Source organism: Sus scrofa, chromosome 9 (genome assembly GCF_054392235.1).
Source record: "Sus scrofa isolate SSC_HxYL_T2T_F1_AM1 chromosome 9, Sscrofa_HxYL_maternal_Yorkshire_Landrace_v2.0, whole genome shotgun sequence".
Taxonomy (NCBI): Eukaryota; Metazoa; Chordata; class Mammalia; order Artiodactyla; family Suidae; genus Sus; species Sus scrofa.
In genome coordinates, this window is record NC_139391.1 from 122,092,240 (window position 1) to 122,117,783 (window position 25,544).

Genomic DNA, 25,544 nt, shown 5'->3' on the forward strand with positions numbered 1-25,544 from the left:
GAGTTGTGGTGTAGGTCGCAGACGCAGCTTGGATCCCGAGTTGGCTGTGGCTGTGGTGTAGGCTGGCAGCTGTAGCTCTGATTCGACCCCTAGCCTGAGAACTTCCATATGCCGCAGGTGTGACCCTAAAAAAAAAAAAAAAAGACACACAAAAATAAAATGCATTGCTTTTTCATTTTGACTTTGGATTTCTAAACAGACTTGAAGAGCCTGTTTTCATATTTATCCCTTGCAATTAGATTTCTGTTCCCTAAACTGTCTGATTCTGACATAAATTACTCTAATTATGAAAGCTCCTCCAAAAAGAGTGGTGACAATACACTTTTCTGTGGAGCTCTTTTTCATGTAACATCCAAAATGTCTTCAATACTGCATCCAGGAAGCCAGGGAAAATACTGCTTTTATGACTGTGACTCCAAATCTCGGCATGGGGGGATGTTTAGGAAACTTTTAAATGTCTCCTGTAATAATCCCCATGTCTCCCTGCTCCATGTGCTCTGCACTTTCTCTAGCATCCCTGTAAGTTCCAGAGATAGGGCACCCCTTCCGGCAGTGAGGCTGGTGAGGGGGTGGTGCTGGCTCCAAGGGCCCTTTGTTTATACCTCTGGGGCACGAAGGGGCTCAGCTTTCATTTTCTGTTTCTGTCTCCCGGCCTCCCCAGGGTTGTGTCTTGAAAGCTCCTTTTCTAGCACTGTCTCTGGCAGTGGTGAACGGCAGGGCAGCACTGCTGTTTTGTGCTCTTTGTTGGGATTCATCACTGGCTTAGTGCAGATGTAAACAAAGGACCTGGGGATTCCGTTTTTCTGGCAGGGGTCTTAGGGTGGGAGGAGAGCCCCACAGAACTCTGATTTCACCTCTCTTTGTGGCTCCCCTTTGTCTCCTGCTGCTGGTTTACTGATCGATTTATTGAGTGAGCCCATTGTGTGGGTTTCAAACAGCACTTCCATGGCCTAGGTAAAACGTTTCTTGTCACTTTGTTTGGGAGACGTCTGGGAAACCCCGGCTTGCCCTGCCCAGCACATTCATTCTGGTAGAAGTTTTTGTGAAGGCTGCAATTGTTTATTCCTTTAGCCCCGAGGGCCCACAAAATAACTGTGCCTTTGAAATTTGCTTCCTTAACTAGTTCCGTGACTCAGAATATCGGAGTTGCTGCAAACAAACTTCCTTTCCCTAGGCTGGCTCTTTCATAACAGGTAGAGGAAGGGCTGACAAAACCATGAGATAATGAGCTAGCCTTTATTTACTAAGTTGCAGGAATAGCACTCAGCCTCTCCTTCTGTTTTAACTGCCATTGACTTACTGCCTTCCATGCACCAGGCAGCTTATGCTTATTGCCTTTAAATTTCTAACATTATGAGATACTATTATACTCATCGTAATAGATAAGGAGATTGAGGTTTAGGTGTTTAAGTTTGTCAAAGATCAGGTAAATGATGGAAGGCAGAGATTCCAATAGTTAGAAAGACATTCGTTCAGCATATGTATATTCCCAGGACCACGCAAAACGTGAGCTATATAAAAATGGATGGGACTCTAGTCTGGTAGAGCTTACACCAGGGTCAGGTTTCCACCTAGAACTTTCTGAATTCAGAACTCCATGGCTGCCCACCTTAGTCATCCCGACAAGTTTGGGAAGCAGCCTTTGTGTCTATGGGACACAATCAAATGACTGGATTCTGGGATGATAAGGACCACAAAAATAATACCTGAAGCTTGCACATACATTTCAGTTTATAAAGACGTTTCAAATGTATTCTTTAATTTAACCCACATTTGTTAGGAGGGAACAGTAGCTGAGAATCCAGGGCTTGAAGAGTCTGCTTGCCCACAGTAGTTGCGTAACTGAACCAGAACCACGGTATTCTGGCTCCTGGACCAGTGCTCTCTGTGTCTTTGGATGCAGGATGAATGATACCTTCCAGAACATCTCTTGGTGGGTTGGCATCTGTTGGCATCTGAAAGTACCTAGAGGCAAAGCCTAAGTGCATAAATTCAAGCAGTACCTGGATGTCAGCCTGGAGGAAGTTTTTGCACTTGGAAAAGCAAGGGCTATAAAAGTGCTTTGCACACTCTTCCACCAGCGTATTCCTAAAAAGTAGGACACTTTTGCTTTAGATTATTAAATATCTTGTGGCTTCATACTCTTGAAACACTTTTCTGTATCCCTCTAGGGTTGTGGGCACCCCCGTTGAGAAGCGTAGAATCAGATGACATATAAAACTTAATTAGAACTGTGCTCTAACCAACTGAGCTAATAAATACACCTAATGGAATTTCATGCATCCATCTATCCACTAGCACATATTCATGGAGAATTTACAATAACCTCTGCATTGTGCTAGGTAGGCACTATGGAATGGCCCTTAATTTATAGTCTAATGTGGAACCGACCCATGAAATGATTAACAGATAGTAGAAAACTGCATATAGGAGTTCCCGTCAGTGGCTAACGAATCCGACTAGGAACCATGAGGTTGCGGGTTCGGTCCCTGCCCTTGCTCAGTGGGTTAACGATCCGGCGTTGCCGTGAGCTGTGGTGTAGGTTGCAGACGCGGCTCGGATCCCGCGTTGCTGTGGCTCTGGCGTAGGCCGGCAGCTACAGCTCCGATTCAACCCCTAGCCTGGGAACCTCCATATGCCGCGGAAGTGGCCCAAGAAATAGCAACAACAACAACAACAAAAAAGACAAAAAGACAAAAAAAAAAAAAAAGAAAAAAGAAAACTGCATATAATGAGGTGCTCAATTTATACTTTGGCTTTAAGGGCAGTAAGGGCTGGAGCATTCAAGAAACCTTCCTGATAGAGATGGGTTGGTTAGAACCTTAGAAGGGGCAAAAGGATTTGAACATAGAGAAAGAGAGCAAAGTTTTCTTAGTTGGGTACAACACAAAGGCATAAGCATGGTAGAACTTTTTTTGTAAATTACATTAATTAATAATCTTTTCTTTATCTCCCTCTCTCTCTTTCTCTCTTTCTTTCCTTCTTATGGAAAACTAGGGAAAAACTCAGAAGAATGAAGGAGAAAAACAAAGTATCATCCATAAACTTGGTAACCAAACATGACCAGTGGTACATTTTGATAGGGTTATTCTACTCTTTTGGAAGGAAATTAAAATTTGTATGTCAGTCGTTGGAGTCACTGTAGATTTTGAACAATGGACTGACCACTCTCAAAGAAAGTTAATCTGTTGGCCTTTTGTAGCATTTATTGAGTATGGAAAGACTTCAGCCTGGTAGGTGGTCACTATACACTCTAGCTCCTGCTTTTAAAACCAACTAGTTGCCTTGATCCCTGCAGAGCTCTCCATTACTGGAGCAATTGGAGCAGAGTCTGGGTGACCACTTGGCAGGGCCGCTGTAGGGGGATTACTGTACCTGGTGAGAGGACTCAGTGGCCCATGTGATTTCCTCCAATCCCAAGATTCCAGGGCGTACATTGTTAGCTGTCAAAATTCAAGGTCAAATAGATTATGATACTGTCTTTTTTTTTTCCCCCTTATAATTTGAAAGCAATTAATTTGCTCTGTAATGTTATTGGGTAACATGGTCAGTATGATTGGGAGGTAGACGTGCACTGTGTCTGAGGTGTTGGGGTTAAGTTCTTGAATATTTTAGCCCTGTTCTGTTCTCTTACCATGTTATTATTTGAGAGCTGTCTTCTCATGGGGCTTTTTTAGGAGAAATTCTTCCCCCGACCCAATCTCTACCTGCCTGGGTGCCAGCTCAGCCACCATCTCCTCTGGAAAGAGCTTGGCTTTCTAAGACTTGGGTAGAAGCTAGTCTTCTGTGTTCCCAAAGGACTCTATGCTTCCCCTCATAGCGCCTGCCCCCACAGTAATGACAATGTTTATTTGTTCTTCACACTGGTCTGCAGCTCTGGGTGGGCAGGGATGGTTCTGTGAGGTGCTTGGTAAATATTTGCCAGTGAGTGAAGGCCATCAGGCCCCATCTGGGAGGTTGCAGAGGCCTTCTCCCGGCATGGAAGAGTGTGGTACCCTTGCTTGTGCACTTGTTTCCTTGTAAGTGCCTGAAGCATTGGGTTCTTTCCTTCCTCAGTACTGCTTTGGGATCTGCAATTCTGCCTGCTCACATGGATTAAACATATAATCAGGACTATATGTGAAAAGGGCCATGAGAGGGGCAGAGAACATAATTAAAAATGACATGGGGTCAGAGTATAGCCCAGCTAAAAGCATTTGCATGGCTAAAGAGGTACTTCTGAAATCGGATCAGGTGCATATTTTTCCTAAAGCCTCTGCGACATTTATAAGGAAAGGCCCCTCCTCTGTGGCAGCTTCAGAACTCCCTTCTTACAATGTCCAGACCTGCCGAGGATGCTGGATCTGAGTTTCTGTGAGTCACACAGGTTGCAACTAAAGTCTGAGTTAAGAGGAGAAAGGTCTCCTACTCACAAGCTTATCTTTCACTCCTCTGATGGGGTCACTAGGCAACACAGTTTTCAGTAGCCCTCAAAAACCATGTGTGTAAGAAATGATTTACTTCTATATATGGCCAGAAGAGAGTCCAGTCACGGGCTGGCTTCCTGGTTGTCGCCCTCCAGTTTTTCCAGACCTGCAGACTCCACAGACTTCCAGTTTGGATGTCGGTTTCTGTGGCCTGTGTGTAATTAGGTTCAGCAGTGGGGAATTTGGCTCCCGGTCCAACTGTCCCTAGTTGTCCTCGCCCCCCACCCCCTCCACCCTTGCGTCTCCTCCCTCAGAATGCTGCAGCTCAAAAGCAAATAATGAAGCTCTCACAGCTGCAGCCCTGCTAAAAATAGAAAGTTTGTTTATTTTTATGTTCATGGAGCCCTTTTCCTGCTGTTGCTGTTGTTATGAGCCTAAGACCAAGGCAGGAATGGGAAGGACTCTGTATGCTGGTCACTGGCCAAGAGAGTTCTGTCCTCTGCTGGGGCTCAAATCAAAGTCTGTTTGGGGTCAGGGGATTTGGTCATCCGTTTTCTTTCTTGAGCCTCTCCCCTCTTAACTGACACCTGCTATCCAGAATCTGAGGTGTGGGTATCTTGGTTTTTCGATAATCTGCATGAATGTACTTCCCCATCAGAGACAGCCTCCCTTTTTGTTATGATCTGCTCACAGGAGAGTGGTGGGCAGAGGGAAGGAGACTGGGCTAAGCAGCAAGGAACCTGGTTTTGCTTCCTTGCTTTCTGACCTTGTGCAAGTCACAGCTTCTTTGACCCTTGGTTTCCTTATCTGTAGAATAGGGGTAATGGTATGTGCCCCAAACTCAAACATAATAATGGATATAAAACAACTTTGGAAGATTCAGGGTATCTGTGAGTGGATTGCTTTCTGCTTTGGAAACAAACCCAGGTTTCTCAAGTGTGTCCAAAGGATAGATATTCCCTTTGTGTTGAAGGGCTTTTAAATCCCTCTTCCCCAAAGGAAAAGTGGAAGGGGGACGAGAAAATAGTACCTGGGTATTTCCTTTGTGGCACAGCAGGTTAAGGATCCGCCATTGCCGCAGCTGTGGCACAGGTGGAAACTTCAGACACGGGTTCGATCCCTGGCCTGGGAACTTTCACATGCGGAGGAGGTGCCCCCCCCCCAAAAAAAAAAGTATCTGGGGAGGTATGTTTTGATCATATTTCCTTTGAGATCTCCAAAAAGCAACTCATGTTGAAATATCTAGAACAAAGAATTCTGGGTTAGAATTTGGGAAATTGAGAAAGGAGACTCTTCAGCTTTCTGTCAACTTGCTGTGGGCTTTGGAGCAATGATTATACAGTTATGTGTCTTAGCTCCCTTCTCATAAGATAGAACCATTATTAATAGTGGACCTTCCCAGTTGGAAAGGATCTCCACTTGCTCAGACGTCTAGATCACTTGGATTGTACCACACACATAGGGCCAGTCACATGCTTCCCAGGCAGCATCCTGGGCTGTTGTCATTGACACTTTCTCCTCTACGATCCTCACACTGAGGCGGAGCCACGTTGGATACATCTTTGACTCACCTGGGGCCACTCTGATTGTTGTGTTTGCAAGGCTGGTCCTGGGGGCCTGAGTCCCATTGGGGTCCTGTATCCTTCAGGCTTCTCTTTGTAAGCAGCACATACTAGCTTTGGCCGATTGAAGCAGAAAAGGAATTTATTTAGATTAAATTTTAATTGTTTTAAAATTAAATTTTCATTTAAAAAACTAGAGCTCTGTGACTTGGATAGATCAATGAAAAAAAATCTCTCACCGAATTTAGCATTTCCTTAAGTTATAAATGTGGACATGTCAGATACCTGTGACTTTATTGCCTTTAGAAGCCATAGATATTTTCAAGTCCCATTTCAGTTGTTGCTGGTGGTTTTATTTAAGGCACTAATAAAAAAGCACACATACTATACTATCGTATATTCGTTATTTTAAAAAAATATTTGACTATATTTTAATATAATTAGCCTCCTATGTATTTTATTTTGTGCATTTAAAAAGATTCTTTATATACTTCATAGGCTTCACCGGATCATCAAAGGACTCTGTGGCACACAAAAGGTTAAGAACTGCTTAACCTAAAGTATGGCCAAGCTAGCTTACAGCAGGCTTGGCCATGTAATTGGCAGGGCCCAGTACAAAATGGAAATGTGAAGCTTCTTGGTCAAAAATTTGAAGGGTTGGAAGCCGGACAGAAGAGCATTTAAGCACAGGATCGTGCTGCGCCTGGGGCCCTGTGTGACTACACAGGTTGCTGACCTGTGAAGTAGGCTCTGGTTCGTAGAATTTGCAGAACGGTCATAGGACTAGGCTCTGGGGCTAGTCAGCCTGGGGAAATAGCCAAATTGTGCTGGAGAACTGGTCTGGTAACGCCCCAGAGCAGCTTCTGCTGAGCACAGACACTGCAGCTTGTCACCTCTGCCGCAGTGACAGTGAGAGCTGGAAAGTGCTCTGAGTCTGCCAGTAAGCTGGATGAAGCCATCCCTGTGCCAGAATGCATTCTGTGTGGTTCCTGCTTTTTTGTATGACGAGCTTCCATTTTAAAGTCTGGACTAGGAAACGAATATCTACCACTGCTAACTCTGTAGAGGTAGACTGGCTCTGCCTCCCAGGGAGAAGGACTCCCCAAACATAAATAGCTCAATGTCCTTGATGGTACCCACACACCCAATGGGTACCCTGACCACTTCTGAAGAAAGCCCATGGGCTGGCAGAACATGGGGAGTCGAGGCTGTCAGAGAAAAAATACATACTAAAACATTTTCATGTGGGTGGTTTCTAGGATCAGTAAAGTAGAATATTTGGAACAGAGATTACTCAAGAAAATTCACAACCTATAGAGACAGGACATAAAATCTTGGGACTTTCACCAAATATGTTCTGTCTGTAAAACCAGACAATGCCAGGAAGAACGGATGGGCTCTACACTGTCACACCATGGCAAGTTCTAGTGAATTTAACAGTTTCCTTGAAGCAAAAGAGAATGAGTCAGTGTGGACTTATTAAAAGTTGGGCCAAGCCAAGGGGAGCGAAGTTTGCTCTAGAAATGACCCACCTCATGGCACTGCATAGTGACCCTCTGTGGGGCAAGAGCTGGGCCCCCAGCCTCAGCTCATGACTCATTTTTTCCCTTCTCAGTCTTACTGAAAAGTAAATTAGTTAAGTAAGTGGTAGGTCCCCCTATCCCCATAGAGCAATGGGTGGGCTGTTCTTTAAAAAAGTGGTGCAAGGGCAGAGCTGCCCCCAGAGAGCTTGATAGGAGCCCAGCGGAACAGATGCTGCTCTGAAAGGGACTGCGAGACCACAGCCTGCTGTCCAGGTGCTAAGCCATCCAGCAGGTCCTTCTGAGGCCACAAACATGGGTGAGCCCTGCCTGCCAAGATAAAGGAGTTGCTCTTCTACCTGGAAGGACCCCCTGTAAGGTTTCCCTGAGGGGCTGCCAGGAGCTGCCAGTGGGGTGTCCTGAGAAAGAGCAAAGGAAAATGCCACTTACCCAGCTCCTGACACATACCAAGTGCTCAACATGCATTGTGTCCTTGATTCCCCATAGGGATGCTGGAGAGAGAAGGCATTACCTTAGAATCTGCAGACTGGAGAGCCCACATCCTGGAGCTCCCAGTTCTCTTTACCTTCCCAACATGGTACCTTGAGGACAAACACAGCTGGCTGCCATCTTTTGGTCGATCTCTAGGAAAAGACTGGAGATTTTTGTCCTTTTAATATACCTTCCACTGGGGAGAGAGAATAATAATCCCCACCCCTCTTACCCACCAAACATAAGGTTTATAAGCAAATAAATCTTGACTATTTTTTTTCTATTTTAAAACTAAATTTTTGAATAAACTCTTGAATAATTTTAGATTTATGAAAAAGTGACAAAGGAAAATATAGAGACCTTACATATCTTTTACTCAGTTTTTCCTGGTGTGGACCTTAAATGTGACCCTGGTGCATTTAGCAATTAGCACTCAGAAATTAACATTGGCATTATACTAATAACTGAACTATGAACTCTTTGGATTAACCAGTTCATCCACTAATGTCCTGTTTTTTTCTATTTGAGGTTAGGATCCAAGCTAGGATACCATATTGCTTTTGGGAAACCTTGAATTTTAAGGGAACTTTCGGATTGCCAGTGGAGGGTTTGACACAGGAAAAAAATGGGTTTATTTGTAGTGCCCCCATTTTTCAAAATTCAGAAATGCTTTGAATATGAAGTGCTCTTTCAAGTTCTCTGGCTTCCACAAGCTCTTGGCTGCTTCTCTGAGATGCTAATGTCAGACAAACAGAAGTAGTTTGAGGATTTGGGTATAAGGATGCTGGAAAGAAGCAAAATGTTAGGGTCTTTGATTAGACATTAGGATATCCAGTTCTATTTCTTTCCCCTAGGTTCTAGGTACTAAGAAATGGGATACTTTTCACACAGACGTCTGCCTCACATCTTCCCGTGGAATCATGAATTTAGGTTCGGAGTCTTGCTTTGAGAGGAGGGCAAAAGAGAATAAAAGCAGGTGAAGTATTGTGTGAACTCAGTTATGCAGTTGGTTTCCCTGGGTTACTGCATCCATTGTTCATAGCGTCAGGCTTGCACTGGCAACATTCCAAGTCATGGAGTGTCTTACTATATTTGTCTGGGCTTCTGTTTATTGATTGGGTGTCCTGCCTAACATAGTTTGTTTTCTCTTGAAATGGAACTAAAAATGGGATTATAGTTAAGCATTCTTGACTCTATGACAGGTCCCTTTTTAGAGTCTACTGGTCTGGGCTCCTTTTGCTTTTGGAAATCTGTAAAATTTCAGGAGCTGGGCAGCTGCTGTGTGTGTAGGTGTGGGGTCCCTGTTACGGTTATATGGAACTGAGATCTCACAGAATACATTAGATATCAGAGTTATTTATGAGACTTCATGGGATAGATATAGCAGAATCGTAAGTGCTTGGTTGATAATTTAGCTCTCCATTTCCAGACTTTATCTGCTACTCTATAAAAATATGGGTATATTACACAACCATACATATGACTCTATCTATCTGCCTGACTCTTAGGGCTTTACTTATAGAATAGTGATAATTGCTAATATTTGTTGAGCACTTAGTATGTGTTAGACAGTCTGCCATACCCATTACTTGTTTCTGTTTTGTGTAATTTTTCACAATTCCATGTGTTAAGTACTATTATTATGTTCACATTTTGGATGAGGAAAATTAAGAAACGTTATTTCATCCAAGGTCTCATAGCTAGGAAGTAGTGAAGCCAGGACTTGACACAGAGCTGTCCAATGCCAAATCCAGTGTTCTCATAACCACCTTGCCAGGCAATGACTCCCTACTCCCCTTTTAAGCAAAGATTACTCAAGTTCTGGAAATTAGTAATCACTTACTGAATTTTTCCTACCTGTAGAATTCTGTGCTTGATACTGATGGACATGGAGAAATAGATGAAGATTAACAGAGGACTGGAGTGGAAAGAGCCCAGGAGATCTGAGTTCTCATCCCAGCACTCTCACTGAGTGGTTTGGCTGCCATCATGCCTCCTCTTTGAGCATCAGATGATTTCCCTGTAAAGTGAGCATGTGGGATTAGATGAACTTGGAGGTCCCTGCCACTTCTTTCATTCTGTCTTCCATCTTTGCACCAGACATGGCACCAGACTAAATGCCAGATGCCATCCCTGCCCTCAAGGGTCATAAAATAAAACCTACGAACACATAAAACAATTAGGGGACTGTGACATTGGAAATAGTCTACCTTAGGCTATAAGCAGTCACTGGACATGCACTTACTTGAATCTCTTAAGACTCAGCAGTTTTAGGGGATAAAAGACATATGTCATAAGTTCTGCCCTTAATAGGTATACAAACTGGTTGGGAAGCAGGACATAAGCATTTAGAAGAATGACTTATACAAGAAATTAGACAATTAAGTGCTGAATTGTAATGTGCAGTCATTGTGTGATGATGGTAAAATAATAGCCAACATTTACTGCGTTCTTAGGTGAGGGTGCAAGAGTTAAGGGATACCCTTCAAAAGCCTCAATAATCAGATAAGTAATACTTGAAGGCGGTATTTTTTTAAATTAGAAGTGCAAAGTGCAAAAAATTTCATGATGAGCAAAATAGCAAGATGTTAAAGACAGCCTCGGTAGTACTAATTTCTCCTTTGGTCTCAGGCTCAACTACAGTTCAGCACAGCACTGAGTGCCAGTGACTACACCTTATTGCTCTACATTCACTGTCTTATTTAATACTCACAATGACCCTTATGGTTTGATTCTACTATTAGCGTCATCTTAAGGATGAGGAAGCTGAGGCTTGGAGAGGTGGTAAGGGGAAGGGATGGAACTTTGCCCAGGTCTCTGGCTTTATAGTTCAGGTTTTGAAACACTGGCTTATATGCCCTTACAAATATGCAGACAGGACTCATGGCCCCAGTAGGAAGAAGGCTGTGCCCTAGTGTTGCTGAACTGTGGATGGGCTCTTCCCAGGGCAACCCTGTGGTCCTCCTGGCTGCGTGCCCAGTGCAGCTGCATTTCTTACACCTGTTGCCTACTAGCTGTTGGCACCCTTGGGTGCCTCCTCTTTTCCTACCTATCCTGACAGCTCCTACATTAGAAAAGTGATGCAAAGCACTTTGGTGCGGGGGCTCTACCTAATTTCATCCAGAAGTAGGAAATCCAAGGTCAAGTCCATCCAAATAGTGCTTTCTACCTGACCACCTGAAAAGAAAAAATTTACAGTGTTGAGCGATATCTCACAGCAAAGTAAACCATGCTGAATTCAGAACCTGTCTCAGAAGTGTTTGTCATCTCAGGCCCCATCTGCAGCACCGAGCTCCATTTCCGGGCAGGAAATGAAACCACAGAGGGCAAGGCAAACATTGATTTTCAAGTTACTACTTTGGGGGCAGTGATCATTTTCTTGCTGATTTACTTCTAGTGCACATTTGCCCAAGGTGAGGGGCAAAGACACTGATCAGATGCGCCCATGGGCATTTCAGCTAAGCTGTGATGTTTGAGTCAAGAGTCCACCCCTGTGCCTTTGGGGACTGGAGGTTAGCCTTCTGCTGCCCAAGGCAATTGGTTGTTAGTACAGGTAGCAGCTTGGGATAACTAGATGTGGTGAAAAAGAAATTCAGAATTGTATACTGTCAGAATGGGATTTTGGAAGTTAGTTGGTCCAGGTCTTCATTTTACAGGAGGGGAATTAGAAGCTTGGATTATGTGATCTTTGGAAAAGTCATGTAAACCTTTTGCGGCAGACCTAGGACACAAAATTGGGTAGGTGACATTTTGAAGTGACCATTTTAATGCAACCATAGAGCCATTTCAATGATGCCTAAAAGCACTATTTTTAACAGCATAAGGGATGCTTTCATGCTCTTCTTTGACCTCTCCTAATCCCCTCATCTCAGGTTCAGTGAAAAAACATACTGAGATCATCTAGTGATGCCTGCTGTGGAAATATTGGCTATTTCTGTAAATAAGATGATCTGTAGTGGCACAAAACCCTCAGGTGCTGTGGGTCTCTCCACAAATTGGCACGTCTTGTCTTTAGTTATTTTTTTTTTCTCGATGGAAAATGTTTTTGTTTTTATATTGTGAAATAAAGAACCTAAGGCTTAGTTTCATAGTACAGAGTGGATTCATGTACTACTCACATTTCTAGCATATTTCTGACATATCCAGAATGTTTGTTTCTCCAGGATGTTGGGTTATTTTGTTGGGCCTTTGAGATGCCCACACCAGGAAGCTGTGTCTCTTTATCCTTCAATCTCCCAGGACCTTCCTTCCCATCCTTCCCAGGACCTTCATCATTGTGGGTGGCCTATCTTGTATAAATTCAGAACCCCATGAAGAGCTAGACATAGCTGCCAGGGGGTCATTTAACAACCTGTAGCTGATAACAACTCCAGGTGTTAAGTTAAAAAATATTAGGCGAGCAGTCGAGTTCATGGAACATGCATCAACACTGTGGGAATAATTATTTGCTGCCCATTTCACAAGGATAAGAAGATATGTCTAGGGAGTTAGGGGTTAGTAGATGCAAACTATTACATTTGGAATAGATAAGCAGTGAGATCCTGCTGTATAGCACAGGGAACGATATCTAGTCACTTGTGATGGAACATGATGGTGGATGATGTAAAAAAAAAAGAATGTATACAAATGTATAACTGGGTCACTTTGCTGTACAGCAGAAATTGGCAGAACATTGTAAATCAACTATAATAATTTTTTATAAAAAATAGAATAACTGAAGAAGCTAAAAAAGAAGATGCGTAAATACTGTGCATGTAAGATGCTCTATCTACATACATTATGTATGAATTGTAAATGTCCCAGTTCTCATGGAACTGCCTAAAATTCCCTGAGTTCATCTGTTTATTTAGACTTGGGCCTTTGTCCCAGGGGTTCCCCTTCATGGATTGCCTCTACCTTCTCTTGGCGTGGAGAACATCTTATCTTTTAAGGTCTAGCTCAATTGCTACTATGTCTGAGAAATATTTCCTTCAGGTTCAATGGACCATTCCTATCTTTGTGCCTCCATGTGTCCTTGTACATACCTCAAGTATAGCGATTCACTCTCTTCTCACAATTGTTTATTTATATGTCTACCTTTCTTCTTGAGGACAGGGATCATGATCTACCCATCTTGGTCTCCCTGAGCCCAGATGGTACCTGGAACACAGTGAACTCAATAAATATTTGTTACCTGAACTGTGTCTTGGGGATGATGATGCTATAGGAAGTGTTTGAATGGGTGCTTTGGTCATGGGTGTGTTGGTCAGGTGTATTGGTCATGGGTGTGTAAGGCTTCTGGGTCGCCTGCTCCCTGGGCCATGTGGAGGGAGGTGGCCACAGATGTCATGACTGCACACATCCCTCTCTGCCTGGAACACTTTTACTTCCAATTTAGCAATTTTGCCAGTGAGATACCAGCTAGCGTTTTGGGTACTGTGCCTCTAGGTGTTCATATAAACTTGTAGCTGTAAAAGAAAACCTGATTTGTTTTCCAAACGATTTCCAGTTTCCTTTACTGTTGCTTATAAAAATAAAATACTTATTGAAGTATAATCATTATCCTGTGCTGATTCCAAATTACCCTTTTATGCTGTTATCTCTTTCCATCTCTGTGATTTTTATGATCTGACAATACATTTGTCAGTCAACAAGTATTTATTGAGAGCCCTGCAGGGTTTCTAACATAACATTTTTAACACATATCATGCTTTTCTTAGGTATTCTCCTGATGTTATAACTTTGGCTTCTAATACAGTTTAAATGAGAAAAATATTTCACCTGAAGGAGTTTTGAAGTTCATAATCCAGAGATTGGTGCCTTTGATGGGGAAAGGCACAGTCATAATTTATTGGCCTACTGTGTGCCAGGCTTTACACTCTACAATTTACATACATCATCTTATTTAATTCTCACACCTGTCCCATTGTAAGTGGTCCAATATTGAATTTTACAGCCAGGGAAACAGATTAAGTGGCAGGCTTCTATAACTAGCAAAGTTCAAGCCAGGCTTGAACCCAGGCTTTTTTCAAACTATAGTCCACACTTTTTCCCATGAATTTTTTCCTTATTACATTAAACTGCTCTAAAGGCAAACATTTGGAATGATTACAGCAGAAAGTAGATTGTAAATTCCTTGAGGCTGGGACTGTGCATAGAACTGAAATGTGGTGTTTGATGATTTGACATGTCTTTGTGTCCCTTTTTTTTGCCTGTACATGAAAAATAGGATTCACACTGGGCTTCTTCTCTAAGCAGTTGGAAAGGATGTGATGATTTCTCACCCTCCCTCCTTCCATTGGTTCCAAAGAACAATTCAAAGAAACTAACCCCAAACTTAAAAGCTGTACAGTGATATTCATGATTCCTATGCCTTCTCCCCTGTATGTGCTGCTACTACATAGGGCTTTTCTTTGTGAGTTACATGGTTTTTGTGTATTTTTCTGTTCTTTTCTCTCTCTCTTTATAAAGGGTTCTGGAACCGAGTTAAAAAACAACCTACACTGTATAATTTACAAGATATTCCCAGGTCACTCATTCATTTGTTCACTCAGTCTGTTGAACATCTTGTTTATCAATTGGTTTTGACCTCTTTGGTGTCTCTGAACAATGCACACTGTCCATCCTCATGGAACTCTTAGGCAAGCATGCACAAAACTGACTGTCCTATGAACAAAGTCTAAGAGACTGTAGGAGAATAAGGAATGAATTTGGGTGGGGGGCAGGGAGCATGAGAAAAGGAGTGGTCAAGGAAACCAAAAGAATGCAGGAGTCAAGTGATAGTCAAGTGAGCTTCTACAAATGTTTTCGACCACCTGCTATGTGCCAGACACTGTATGACGCGCAGGAACCGCAAAGGTAGATATTATACAGTCCCCATTCTGAAGGCATTCACAGATTAGCAGGCAGAAAGACATGTTGGCAGTGGCCTATTGGGTACCAAGATAGATGTACCAGTTATGGTGCCACTGCAGAGAGGTGGTGAATTCTCTCTGGTCTGGACTCTTAAGGGGGTGGGGGTGGGGGAACAGGCAAGAACTCTTAGAAGAGGTGGGTTTAGTGGAGTCTTGAAAGCTGTGAAGGTTATTGGGTGAACAGCCAGAGAAGTGTTAAGCAATGAGACACATTAAGGAACTTCATGTGGTCAAAGGATAGAGAGAGAAGTGTCTTCATGCCAGTGGTAGGCGTGAAGGGTGAGTTTGGGTTGATGGGCAAGGGTCTGGAAAAGGGAAGGCTTTGAATGCCAAGCTAAAGTGATTTTATGTTGTAGGCTTTGGAAACCTGTTTTTTAAACAAGGGAATGATGTCATCAGAATGATATTTGAGTATATTTTCATCAAAGTTGTAAATGGAAGTAAACATTAAAAAGTGAAAATTTGACGTTATTTTTCATGTATGTTACTGAAAATGTTTTACCTAAAACATTTACAATTATATATTAAAATTAACAAACAAATTATAGCTAATGAATTTTTAGGTGAATTTAAAATTTTTTAGATAATTATAGATTTGCATACAGTTATAAGAAAGAATGTAGGGAGATCCCATGGACCCCTTTCCAGAGATAAAGAACATTTCCATCACCACAAGAATCCCTCATGTTGCCCTTTTACAACCACACACTTCTCTCCCTTCTATTCACTTCATGATCCTGGACATTTCTCATTTTTCCCTTTTTTTTTTTTTTTTTTTTGGATGGTGCTTTTGGTGTCAAGTCTAAGAATTCTTTGCCCTAGCCCTAGATCCCGAAGATTTTCTCCCATTTTTTCTCTGAAAGGTTATAGTTTTGTGGTTTGCATTTAAGTCTATGATCCATTTTAAGTTCAATTTTGTATAAGGTATGAGATTTAGGTCAAAGTTTTGTTTCTGTTTTGTTTTGTTTTTCACTTATGGCTATCCACTTGCTCCGGCATCATTTATTGAAAAAGCCTGTTGAATTGCTTTTGCATGTTTACCAAAAATTAATTGGGCATATTTGCATGGGCTTGTATCTGCCTCTCTATTCGATCCATCATCTGTGTGTCTATCTCTCCACCAAGATCACAGTCTTGACTACAGCTATGCAATAAGTCTTGGAAGAGGGTAGATTGATTCCTTCTACTTTATTCTTCTATTTCAAAAAGGTCTTAGCTATTCCTTTACCTTTCTGTATAAATTTTAGAATTATCTTGCCCACATCTACAAAAAGTTTTGCTGGAATATTGCCAGGAATTATGTTAAACCTGTATAACAATTTGGGGGAAATTTCACATCTTTACCAATTTGAGTCTTCTAATCTGTAAAAATGATCTGTTTATTTAGATTTTCTTTGATTTCCTTAATCAGCATTGTGTAGTTATCAGCCTACAGGTCCTGTAGATATTTTATTAGGTTTACACCCATTGCTTCTTATGTGTGATTGTAAAAAGTATTGTTAATTAAGATATCTGTGTATTCAGTGTTGATCTATGTAAAAACAATGAGTTTTTGTATACTTATCTTGATTCCTGTGACCTTTCCAAATTCACTTATTTGTTCTAGGAGTTTTATTATTTTATGTAGACAATCATGTCATCTGCAAATAGGGACTATTGTGTTTCGCATTTTAATGTTTTCTGATCTCTATGCCTTTAATTACCTTTGCATTATTGTACTGGCTAGAATTTCTGGCACTCTGTTTGTTGAGTAAGAGTGGTTAGAGCAGACCTTGCCTTATTTCAGACCTTATGGAAAAAGCGTTTAGTCTTTCACCACTAAGTGTAATGTTAGCTGTAGGTTTTTATAGCTTCTTTTTATCAAGTTGGGGTAGTTCCCTCTATTCCTATTTTTCTGAGAATTTGTATTGTGAATGAATATTGAATTTTGTCTGTTTTTTCTGCATCAATTAATGTGATCATATGACGTACTTCGTTTGACTTGTTGGCTGGTAGATTACATACATTAATTGCTTTTTGAACATTGAACCAGCCTTGCATCCCTGAAATATACCTCACTTAGTCATAGTGTATTCTTTTTTCATATTACTGAATTCTATTTGCTGATATTTTGTTAAGTATTTTTGTGTCTAAATTCACAAAGGATATTGGTCTGTCATTTTCTTTTCATGTATTGTTTTTTGTCTAGCTTTGGTATCAGGTAATGCCAGCTGCGTAACACAAATGGGGAAGTGTTTCCTCCTGTTCTGTTTTCTGGAAGAGATTGTGTAGAATTGTTATTAATTTCTCATTAAAAGTTTGGTAGAATTCTCCAGTGAAACCATATGGTCTTGGAGGTTTCTTTTTTGGGAGTTAAACATTTAACTTCCTTATTAGTTGTGGGCTTATTCAAATTATCTATTTCTTATTAGGTGAGTTATAGTAGTTTTTTATTTTTCAAGAAATCGGTCCATTTATGAAATATAGGTCTGCAGAGTTGTTTGCAGTATTCATTTGTTTTCTTTTTGACAGCTGCAGAGTCTATAGCAATACCCCCATTTCATTCCTGATATTTATAGTTTTTATCCTCTCTCTCTCCTCTCTCTTTCTCCCATGTTTTGTCAGTCTTGCTAGACAATTGCCAATTTTCTTGGTCTTTTCAAAGAATCTACTTTTTGTTTCACTGATTTTTCATTGTTATCAAATTCATTCATTTCTGCTGTATCATTATTATTTTCTTGTCACTTTGGGTTTATTTTGATTTTCATTTTCTAGGTTCTTGAGATAGGGACTTGATTATTGAGACTTTTTCTAATTTTAACATATCCATTCAGTGTTGTAAATTTACTTTTTAGCACTGCTTTACCTGTGTTCTCACAAATTTTTCTATGTTGTATTTTCATTTTCTTTCATTTTGATATATTTTAAAAAATTTCCTGAGACTTCCTTTTTAAACTATGGATTATTTAGAAGTGTACTGTTTAGTTTCCAGGTGTTTGGAGATTTTCCTTTTATCTTTCTGTTATTTACTTCTAGTTTTATTCCATTGCGTTCAGAAAACACACACTGTATAATTTAAATTCTTTTTAATTTTGTCGAGGTTTGTTTTATGGCCTAGTCTATAGTCTCTCTTGATATATGTTTTGTGGGAAATTGAAAAGAACATGTATTCTCCCTTTGTTAAGTGAAGTGTTCTATACATGTTGATTATATTGTTGGTTGATGATGAATTCTGTATCCTTGATGATTTTATATCTAGTTATTCTAACATTTGTTTTGGGAGGTGTGTTGAGGTTTCCAACTATAATTATGGATTTGTCTATTTCTTCTTTCACTTATGTTTTTATTTCACATATTTTGCCACACCATTTTTTGGTGCATACACATTTCGGATTGCTTTGTTTTCTTGGTAGATTGACCCTTTTGTCGTTATACAACATCTCTCTCTGGGTCTGCTAATTTTCTTTACTTTTAAGTCTACCTTATTTGATATTAATATAGACACTTCTATTTCCCTTTAATTAATGTTTGCATTATATATATCTCATTCCATCTTTTTACTTTTATCCTGTTTATACTATCATATTTAAAGTGGTTTCTTGCAGAGAGTGTACAGTTGCATCATGTATTTTAATCCTCTCTCCTAATATCTGTCTTTTAATTGGTATATTTTGATCATTTACATTTTCTATAATTATTGATAAAGTTGAAGTATGCCCTATTCTTTTTTGGCTAAGATTTTTATTTTTTCTATTAGTTGATTTACAATGTTATGTCAATTTCTGCCATACAGCAAAGTGACCCAGTCATTCATATATATATATATATATATATATATATATATATATATACACACACACACACACACACACATTCTTTTTCTCACATTATCCTCCATCACGTTCCATCACAAGTGACTAGATATAGTTCCCTGTGCTATACAGGAGGATCTCATTGCTTATCCACTCGAAAACCCATACTCTTTTTTTGTTTTCTCACTTTTCTCTCACATTTTCTTCATTTCTCAGTTTTCTTTTTCCTGTCTTCCTGTGGGTCACTCAAATATTCTTTAGAATTCCACTTTGATTTACTATAGTGTTTTTGAGTATCTCATGTATAGCTATTTAATTGGCTGGTCTACATTATATACACATAACTTATTACAGTCTATTGGTATTGTCAGTTTACCAGTTTAAGTGAAGTATAGATTTACCTCCTTTATATCCTTTACCCTTCTCCATTTATAATATAAATGTCTTAAATTTTCCCTCTATATACATTTAGAGCCACATAAGAACCTCTTTATATTATTTAGAACCAATCATATCAGTGTTATCATTTTTGCTTCAACCATTAAGAATAATTTAGAAAATCAAGAAGAGAAAGAAAGCCTATTGTATTTACCTCTATTTTTGCTTGCTTTTTTTCTCCTTCCTTTCTCTTATTGTTTCTTTTCTGTTTAAGGAACTTCCGTCATCTGTTTTCTTAGGGTAGGTTTTTTTGGTGACAAATTCTCTTAGTTTTCCTTCTTTTGAGAATATCTTGATTTCTTCTTTATTCTTAGATAATTTTTCTGCTGGATAGGATTCTGGGTTTACAGCGCTTTTCTTTCAGCACTTGAAATATATTGTAAAATGTTTTTTATTTGGAAAAAACTCTTCCGACTTCCATGGTTTCTGATGAGAAATCCATTGTCATTCAAATTGTTTACCCCCTATAGGCAAGATGTTTTTCTTTGGCTTTTTTCAAGATTGTTTTCTTTGTCTTTAATTTTCAAGAGTTTAATTATGATGTATCCAGGCTGATGAATTTCTTTGAGGGTATTCTGTTTGGGGTTTGCTAAGCTTCTTTAATCTGCATATTTATGTCTCATGTCAAACTTGAGAAGTTTTCACCCATTGTTCTTGGTTTTCTTTTTTTGGCTGTGCCCATGGCATATGGAGTTTCCCAGGCCAGGAACTGAATCTAAGCCTCAGCTGCAACCTACACCACAGATGCAGCAATGCCAGATCCTTAACCCACTGCGTCAGGCCAGGGATCAATCCCATGCTACTGCAGAGTCAATGCTGGATCCTTAACCCACTGTGCAACAGTGGGAACTCCTCCCATTTTTATTGTTTGTTTTATTTAAGCCTACCATTGCTTTTTTTTTGTTTGTTTTTTTTTTTGTTTTTTTTGAGCCCTTCTTCAGCCCCATCCTCTTTTCCCTCTCTGGCTCCATTGATGTGAATAGTAGAACTTTTGTTAGGATCCCATAAGTCCCTGAAACACTGTTAATTTTTTTTCAGTCTGTTTTCTCAGTTGTTCAGATTGAGCAGTTCTTATTGTTCTGTCTTCCCACTTACCATTAAGTTCAACCATTGAGCTTTTTATTTTGGTTATTGTATTTTGGTTATGTATTTTTTTTTCATGCACATTCTTAATTGTTCATTGAAGCACTTTAACATGGCTGCTTTAAAATCTTTGTCAGATCATTCTAACATCTCTTTTATCTCGATGTTGATATCTATTAATTGTCTTTTTTCATTGGTTTGAGATTTTTCTGGTGGTTGGTATAGTGAGTGATTTTCAAATGAAAATTTAATGTTTCCATACTATGTTCTGAGGCTCTGGATTTTATTTAAACCTGTTTTGACAGCTTTTTTTTTTTTTTGGTACCACTCTGTCAGGGAAGGGGACATATCATTACATTACCGCAAAGTGGAGGTAGAAGTCCAGTTCCCCACTTGTCCTCTGTTGAAGACTGCCTCTTAGGGGGCTGCTCCTTGTTACTGCCAGGGGGAAGTGAGAGTTCCAGCTACCATGTGTCTCTACTGACTCTGCAGTTGGAATGACCTTGTTACCAGTGGGCAGTGGTGAAAGTCCTGACACTCCAGTGGGCTCCTCTGACAGCACCCAGAGGGGAGTGAGGGAGAGGGGCTTCTTGTTACTGCTGGAAAGAGGTGGGAGTCCGGGCCCTCAATATGATCTCCACTGACACCGTGGGTTGAGGGAAGCTTATTTCAGTGAGAACTTTAGTCCAGGCATCCTACATGACCTGTTCTGAGACCTCCTGGGGGTGGTGAGGTACCTAAGTACAGTCTTAAGAGTGGGATGGCTAGGCTCTCACTTGAACTTTGCTAGCATGGATGGGAGTGGGGCCATAGATATGTGTTTGGCTGGAGCAGAGTTGTTATAATCTAAAAAGCTTTCTGTCTGCCAGGCTGCTTTTGTCCTATTCCTTTGACTAGAGAGAGAGGGCTTTTGTTGGGGCTTGTTTTGCCTGCCTGTTGATGTTTCTGAGCTGCTGGTTTTTAATGGAAGAAATAGGTATATCTAAGTAAATCTACTCCATCTTCCTTGAAGAAATCTTGAATGTAAGTATTTTAAATAAAACTGAATTTTAATTTGATTTTTCTTGAAATTTAATTATTTTAAAATGCTTTCTACAAAAAGAAAACCATCTACAATTTTAACATTCAGTATTCTTCTAGTTACTAATTAAAATATTGATACCATGCTTCAACCATATACACAAATTTAAGAGTGATATGATTTGCTTAATATTGCATAATGTTCCTCAGCTGCTACCTGCATCTGTTGTAAATACTGTGCTCATTTGTGAATACTTCTGGAACCTTGAATTAGAGTACAAAGAGATGGAAGAAAACAGACACCTGGCACTTCCGAGGAAACAATCATTTGGTATGCAAGAAGTATAGCGTTAATGCCGAGAGGAAGGATTTGACAAGTTAATTTGTCTCCTTCTTCTACCTAAGTGCTTCTGTTGCTCACATCCTCCCTATGCTTCAATGTCTGCAGGACAAAAACCCACAAACCTTCATGGCATTCAGACACAGCTTCTTTTCGTTTTGAGGACATGGGCAAGAGCTGTGAAGTATTCTCTTGGGGCCTGATGGGTGCTAGAAGCAAGATTGGATCTTTGGGATTGTAGATTGCTCTGCACCAGCTCTGAGCGCCAGATCTCTAGTAACAGAGGTGTTCACACGGTCTTCTGTGTGTGTGTGTGTGTCCTATGAGGTATAGGAGCCCTTCTAGTACTCAGGTACAGCCAGGGACTTTCTTGCCTGGAACCTAGGTGTAATGTCTTCCCCTGGGAAAATTCAGCTAAGACTTTTAAACCATTTGCCACATTCTAAAGGCCTTCTTCCTCGCCTGTTTTCTTGTAATCTAGTGTATGACTATTAACAATGTAAATGAGGCAAAACTAAACATTTCCACATTCAACTGAGAATTAATATGAGGTGAACACAGATCAGGAGATGGTGAGCATTCTTTCTCTATGATATATGATATGATTTCAGTGGCACTGCACTACTCTGTCTCTGTGGAGAGACACTGTGTGGGCAAAGAGGGGTGTTTCTCTTTCTGAATAATAAGAGAAAGAGATGAAGAGGTTTGTTTTTTTTTTTTTTTCTTACCGTTTTTCATTTTTCTAAGTAGAGTCAAACTCTTGATATGATAATTAAAAATACATCAAGTCATCCAGAACAGTAGCAGTTGTGTGTTTGGTTAGATGGTAGGATAATTGCTAACCCTTATCTTCAATTTTCAGACTTAAATCTCTTTCCCATTTCATTTTAATTGGCTCTAGGCTTCCATCCATCCTTAACTTTGGGTTCATTTGTTGCAATTGTTTTATCTGAGCAAAGCTATTCTCCAGTGAATACAATAAATCTATGTATCTGATTCATCTTTGTTTTTATGGTTAATATTTTAAGATTATAAAGCCAGACTTTTCGGAATGTGACGTATAGGAGTAAATGCCTGCATTTCAGAATCACTTTATTGATATCTTTTTAAAGGCATTAGCTATTAGGCACTAGCTTATTGAAGCACATTTTTTTAAAACTCTCTATAAAAAACAAGAATTTGTATTTTCATCTTCCCTGCTCTTGGCTCCTGTTGATTTTTTACAACTCTCATAGCAGCTATTTTTGAAAACTTACTATTTTAAAAATCATGATTTCTTCTCTTTCCCAAACTGCCAATTAAAGAGTGACCTGGTTTAAGGCTACCTTAGCACCTTAGGCTGCATTGCTGATAAAGAGCTCCATTCCTGCTCTCTGGCTAACTGATAAGTGGTTAAAACCTTTGGGGAGGTATCTCATTAAACTTATAAACCCTCTTTCAGAAAAATGCACATAGTTGCTTACAGTTTGAGGGATTCACAGAGGTTTTGTGGTTTTGTCTAGCTTTCTAGCGCATTCCTCCACCCAGGTTAAGCTTCTTGGTTTAGACCATTTGGTGGCAGAGGTATTTGAAGCAGTTATAACTGGTAAAGTAAGGATATTATGTATATTATTTATAAGAGCCAGAGGGCTAATGCTGTTGGGAGAGGGAATCTAAGTTAGGGAAGTCTATTTCTTTAGCTATGCATGGAGTTGGAGACTTGGGGCCTAAAAATAGCAGGCAGAGAATGCTACACATCAGAGGGTAAGCTTACAGAGAGAATATATCCTTTGCTTCCTAATGAGTTATAATTAATTGTAACTTTACTGGTAAAACAGAGGGAAAGGATCACCATTTAAAGCAGGTGTCTTGGAAAGCTGGCCCTTCTAAAGGAGTTAATTCGTTTTGGTCCCATTGTATGCCCAGTTCGGCTCTGGCTGTGCAAAGCTGGGGAGGGAGCCAAGGGCTCTCTGAGCTAGGAGTGGGCAGAATTCCTGGGGGAGTTAGGGAGAGAGGAGCCGCAGTGCTTCATATTAAAGCCTGGATGACGAGAGATCCCTAGAGAATGTTCAAGAAATGGGACATCTAGTATCAGGTGTTGGGTTGTTTGCTGTGTGGTGAGAAAATGTAACCCATCCCTCATGACCTACAAACCGTCAATAAAAATTCGGCTAATGTACAATGCTTGTAAAAATGATTGCTTTTAGGTTAGGGGATAGGGTTGGGTGAAAAAGGTGCGGAATTATGGAGAGCAGGGAATGAGATTTCAGTGAGGGCAGGAAATTGGAGCCAGAGGTGAGGGGAGGATATAGGTTCCTTTGCAATTTGCAGAAATCTCAAGGCTGGCAGTAGATTTTTCCCTAGGATATAAAACAGGGCTTTGAGCCAAAGACATATGTATGTATATGCGTGTATGTGTGTGTGTATACACCTTTTTATATGTGTGTTCATATATATATACATTTTTTTCTCTTTTTAGGGCTCTACCTGAGGCATATGGAGGTTCCCAGGCCAGGGGTTGAATCGGAGCTTCGGCTGCAGTCACAGCAATGCTGAATCCTTAACCCACTGAGCAAGGCCAGGGATCAAACCTGCATCCTCATGGATACTAATCGGGGTCTTAACATGCTGAGCTACAATAGGAACAGATGTATATTTTAAGGCGTCTGGTGATCCTGCTAACCTCTTGAGTAACTTCTGTCTGAAGTGTTTACCTTTCTAGAGCACGTTTACATTCCTTCACGTTGTTTGTTCCCTGATTCTGGGTCCACAGGCAGGGGTGTTCCTGCAGGGCTGGCAGGTGCTAGAGCAGCAAGGACTGAGGGAAAGTTCAGGGGAGCTTTTAGTAAGTCTGGGGAGGGAGATTACTGCAGCTCTGAGTGTCAGAGGACAACAGTGGTGGGGCCTCATTGTTGGAGAAGCATTTGCAAAGCTTCATTACAGGTTGCCCAGTCCAGTCATATCTAGTTCCCGGGAGGGATAGCCCTGGGCCAGGGGTGTCACTCTGCTCATTTCTGGGAGAGAGCTCCCATAAGAACATGCTGGCCTGAGCTGACCCCTTATCTCTCACAGGCCTGTGGGGCCCTGGTTTTCGGGTGGCATGGAAGGGTAGGAGTTGGGTAGGGGAACAGGGCTGTGATCATCCCTTTTTTCCTTTCAATTATTAGGCTGACACTTTAGGCTCTGGAAAAATTTTGGTATGCTGACCTGTACGGCCTCAAAAAAAAAAAACCAAAAAAAAAAACAACAAAAAAATGAGTATACCTGCCTCCCTTGCTTATTAGTGTGCCTTGTATTACACATGGCTGGACTCTGCACAGGAATTCCTTTCTGAGGAAATCTGCAGTGCTCAGGGAATGGACTCTGTGGTGCGGGGGAGGTGGGGTCGGGGTGCAGGCTGGGCTGACGCAGAGCCTGGAAAGGTGGAGCCAGGGATGCAGGGCCTGGAGGTAAGGTTGACCGGCTGATTTGTTTCATTTGGTCACAATGACCTACATTCTCCATCCTTTTCTCCAAGAATGTCAAATAATGTGGTCTCTGGGGAGAAGCAATGTCCTCCTTTAGGGAGGGTGACAACACACCTTTGGGTGGTGAAGATAGCATCTGACATTGCATCCAGGATGTTTGCAGCACTGGAGGATGGCAGGGAAGTGGGGGCCATATTGGTGACTCAGCACTGGCCCCTGTACCAGGATATGATAAAAAACTCATTTCATATTCAGTGATTCACTCAACAAGTATTTGCTGGATGCAGGGAATGGGCCAGGTGTTGGGGAGGCAGACATGAAAATGTGTGGCCCTCGCTGTAATGGAGCTCATTGCAGTTTCTGCACCAGCTGGTGGGTCCCAAGTTGTAATAGCAGTTTACAGGGCCCTACATGGCAGGCTCTGTCACCTCTTTAGCCTGCTCCCTCTGATAGCCCAGACACACTGGCCTCTTGGCTGTTCTTGAAATGTACCAGTCACACACCTCCCATCCAAGGTCCTTTGCACTGGCTGTTCCCTCCGCCTAAAATGTTC

At 40.9% G+C, this 25,544-nt stretch overlaps 1 protein-coding gene and 1 long non-coding RNA gene across 21 annotated transcripts in view; one reads left to right on the forward strand and one right to left on the reverse strand.

Moving 5' to 3' along the window:
• Positions 1 to 25,544, forward strand: part of LOC102162878 (uncharacterized) — a 462,928-nt gene that overhangs the window by 43,755 nt on the left and 393,629 nt on the right. The gene's annotated exons all lie outside the window — the stretch shown is intronic.
• On the reverse strand, positions 1,714 to 9,971 carry LOC146400142 (uncharacterized). Of its 8 annotated transcripts, none has more exons than XM_084977738.1 (7): positions 9,838 to 9,971; positions 8,091 to 8,143; positions 7,957 to 8,000; positions 5,978 to 6,082; positions 4,501 to 4,617; positions 3,376 to 3,443; positions 1,714 to 1,965 (listed from the first exon to the last, which is right to left on the reverse strand). In XM_084977738.1, the coding sequence occupies exons 2-7, from the start codon at positions 8,116 to 8,118 to the stop codon at positions 1,758 to 1,760; spliced, it is 570 nt and encodes a 189-aa protein (XP_084833864.1). In that variant the 5' UTR covers positions 8,119 to 8,143; positions 9,838 to 9,971; the 3' UTR covers positions 1,714 to 1,757. The 8 variants fall into 8 exon arrangements, with proteins under 8 accessions (XP_084833864.1, XP_084833863.1, XP_084833866.1 ...); XM_084977737.1 differs by having other exon boundaries at positions 7,939 to 8,000; XM_084977740.1 differs by having other exon boundaries at positions 8,075 to 8,143.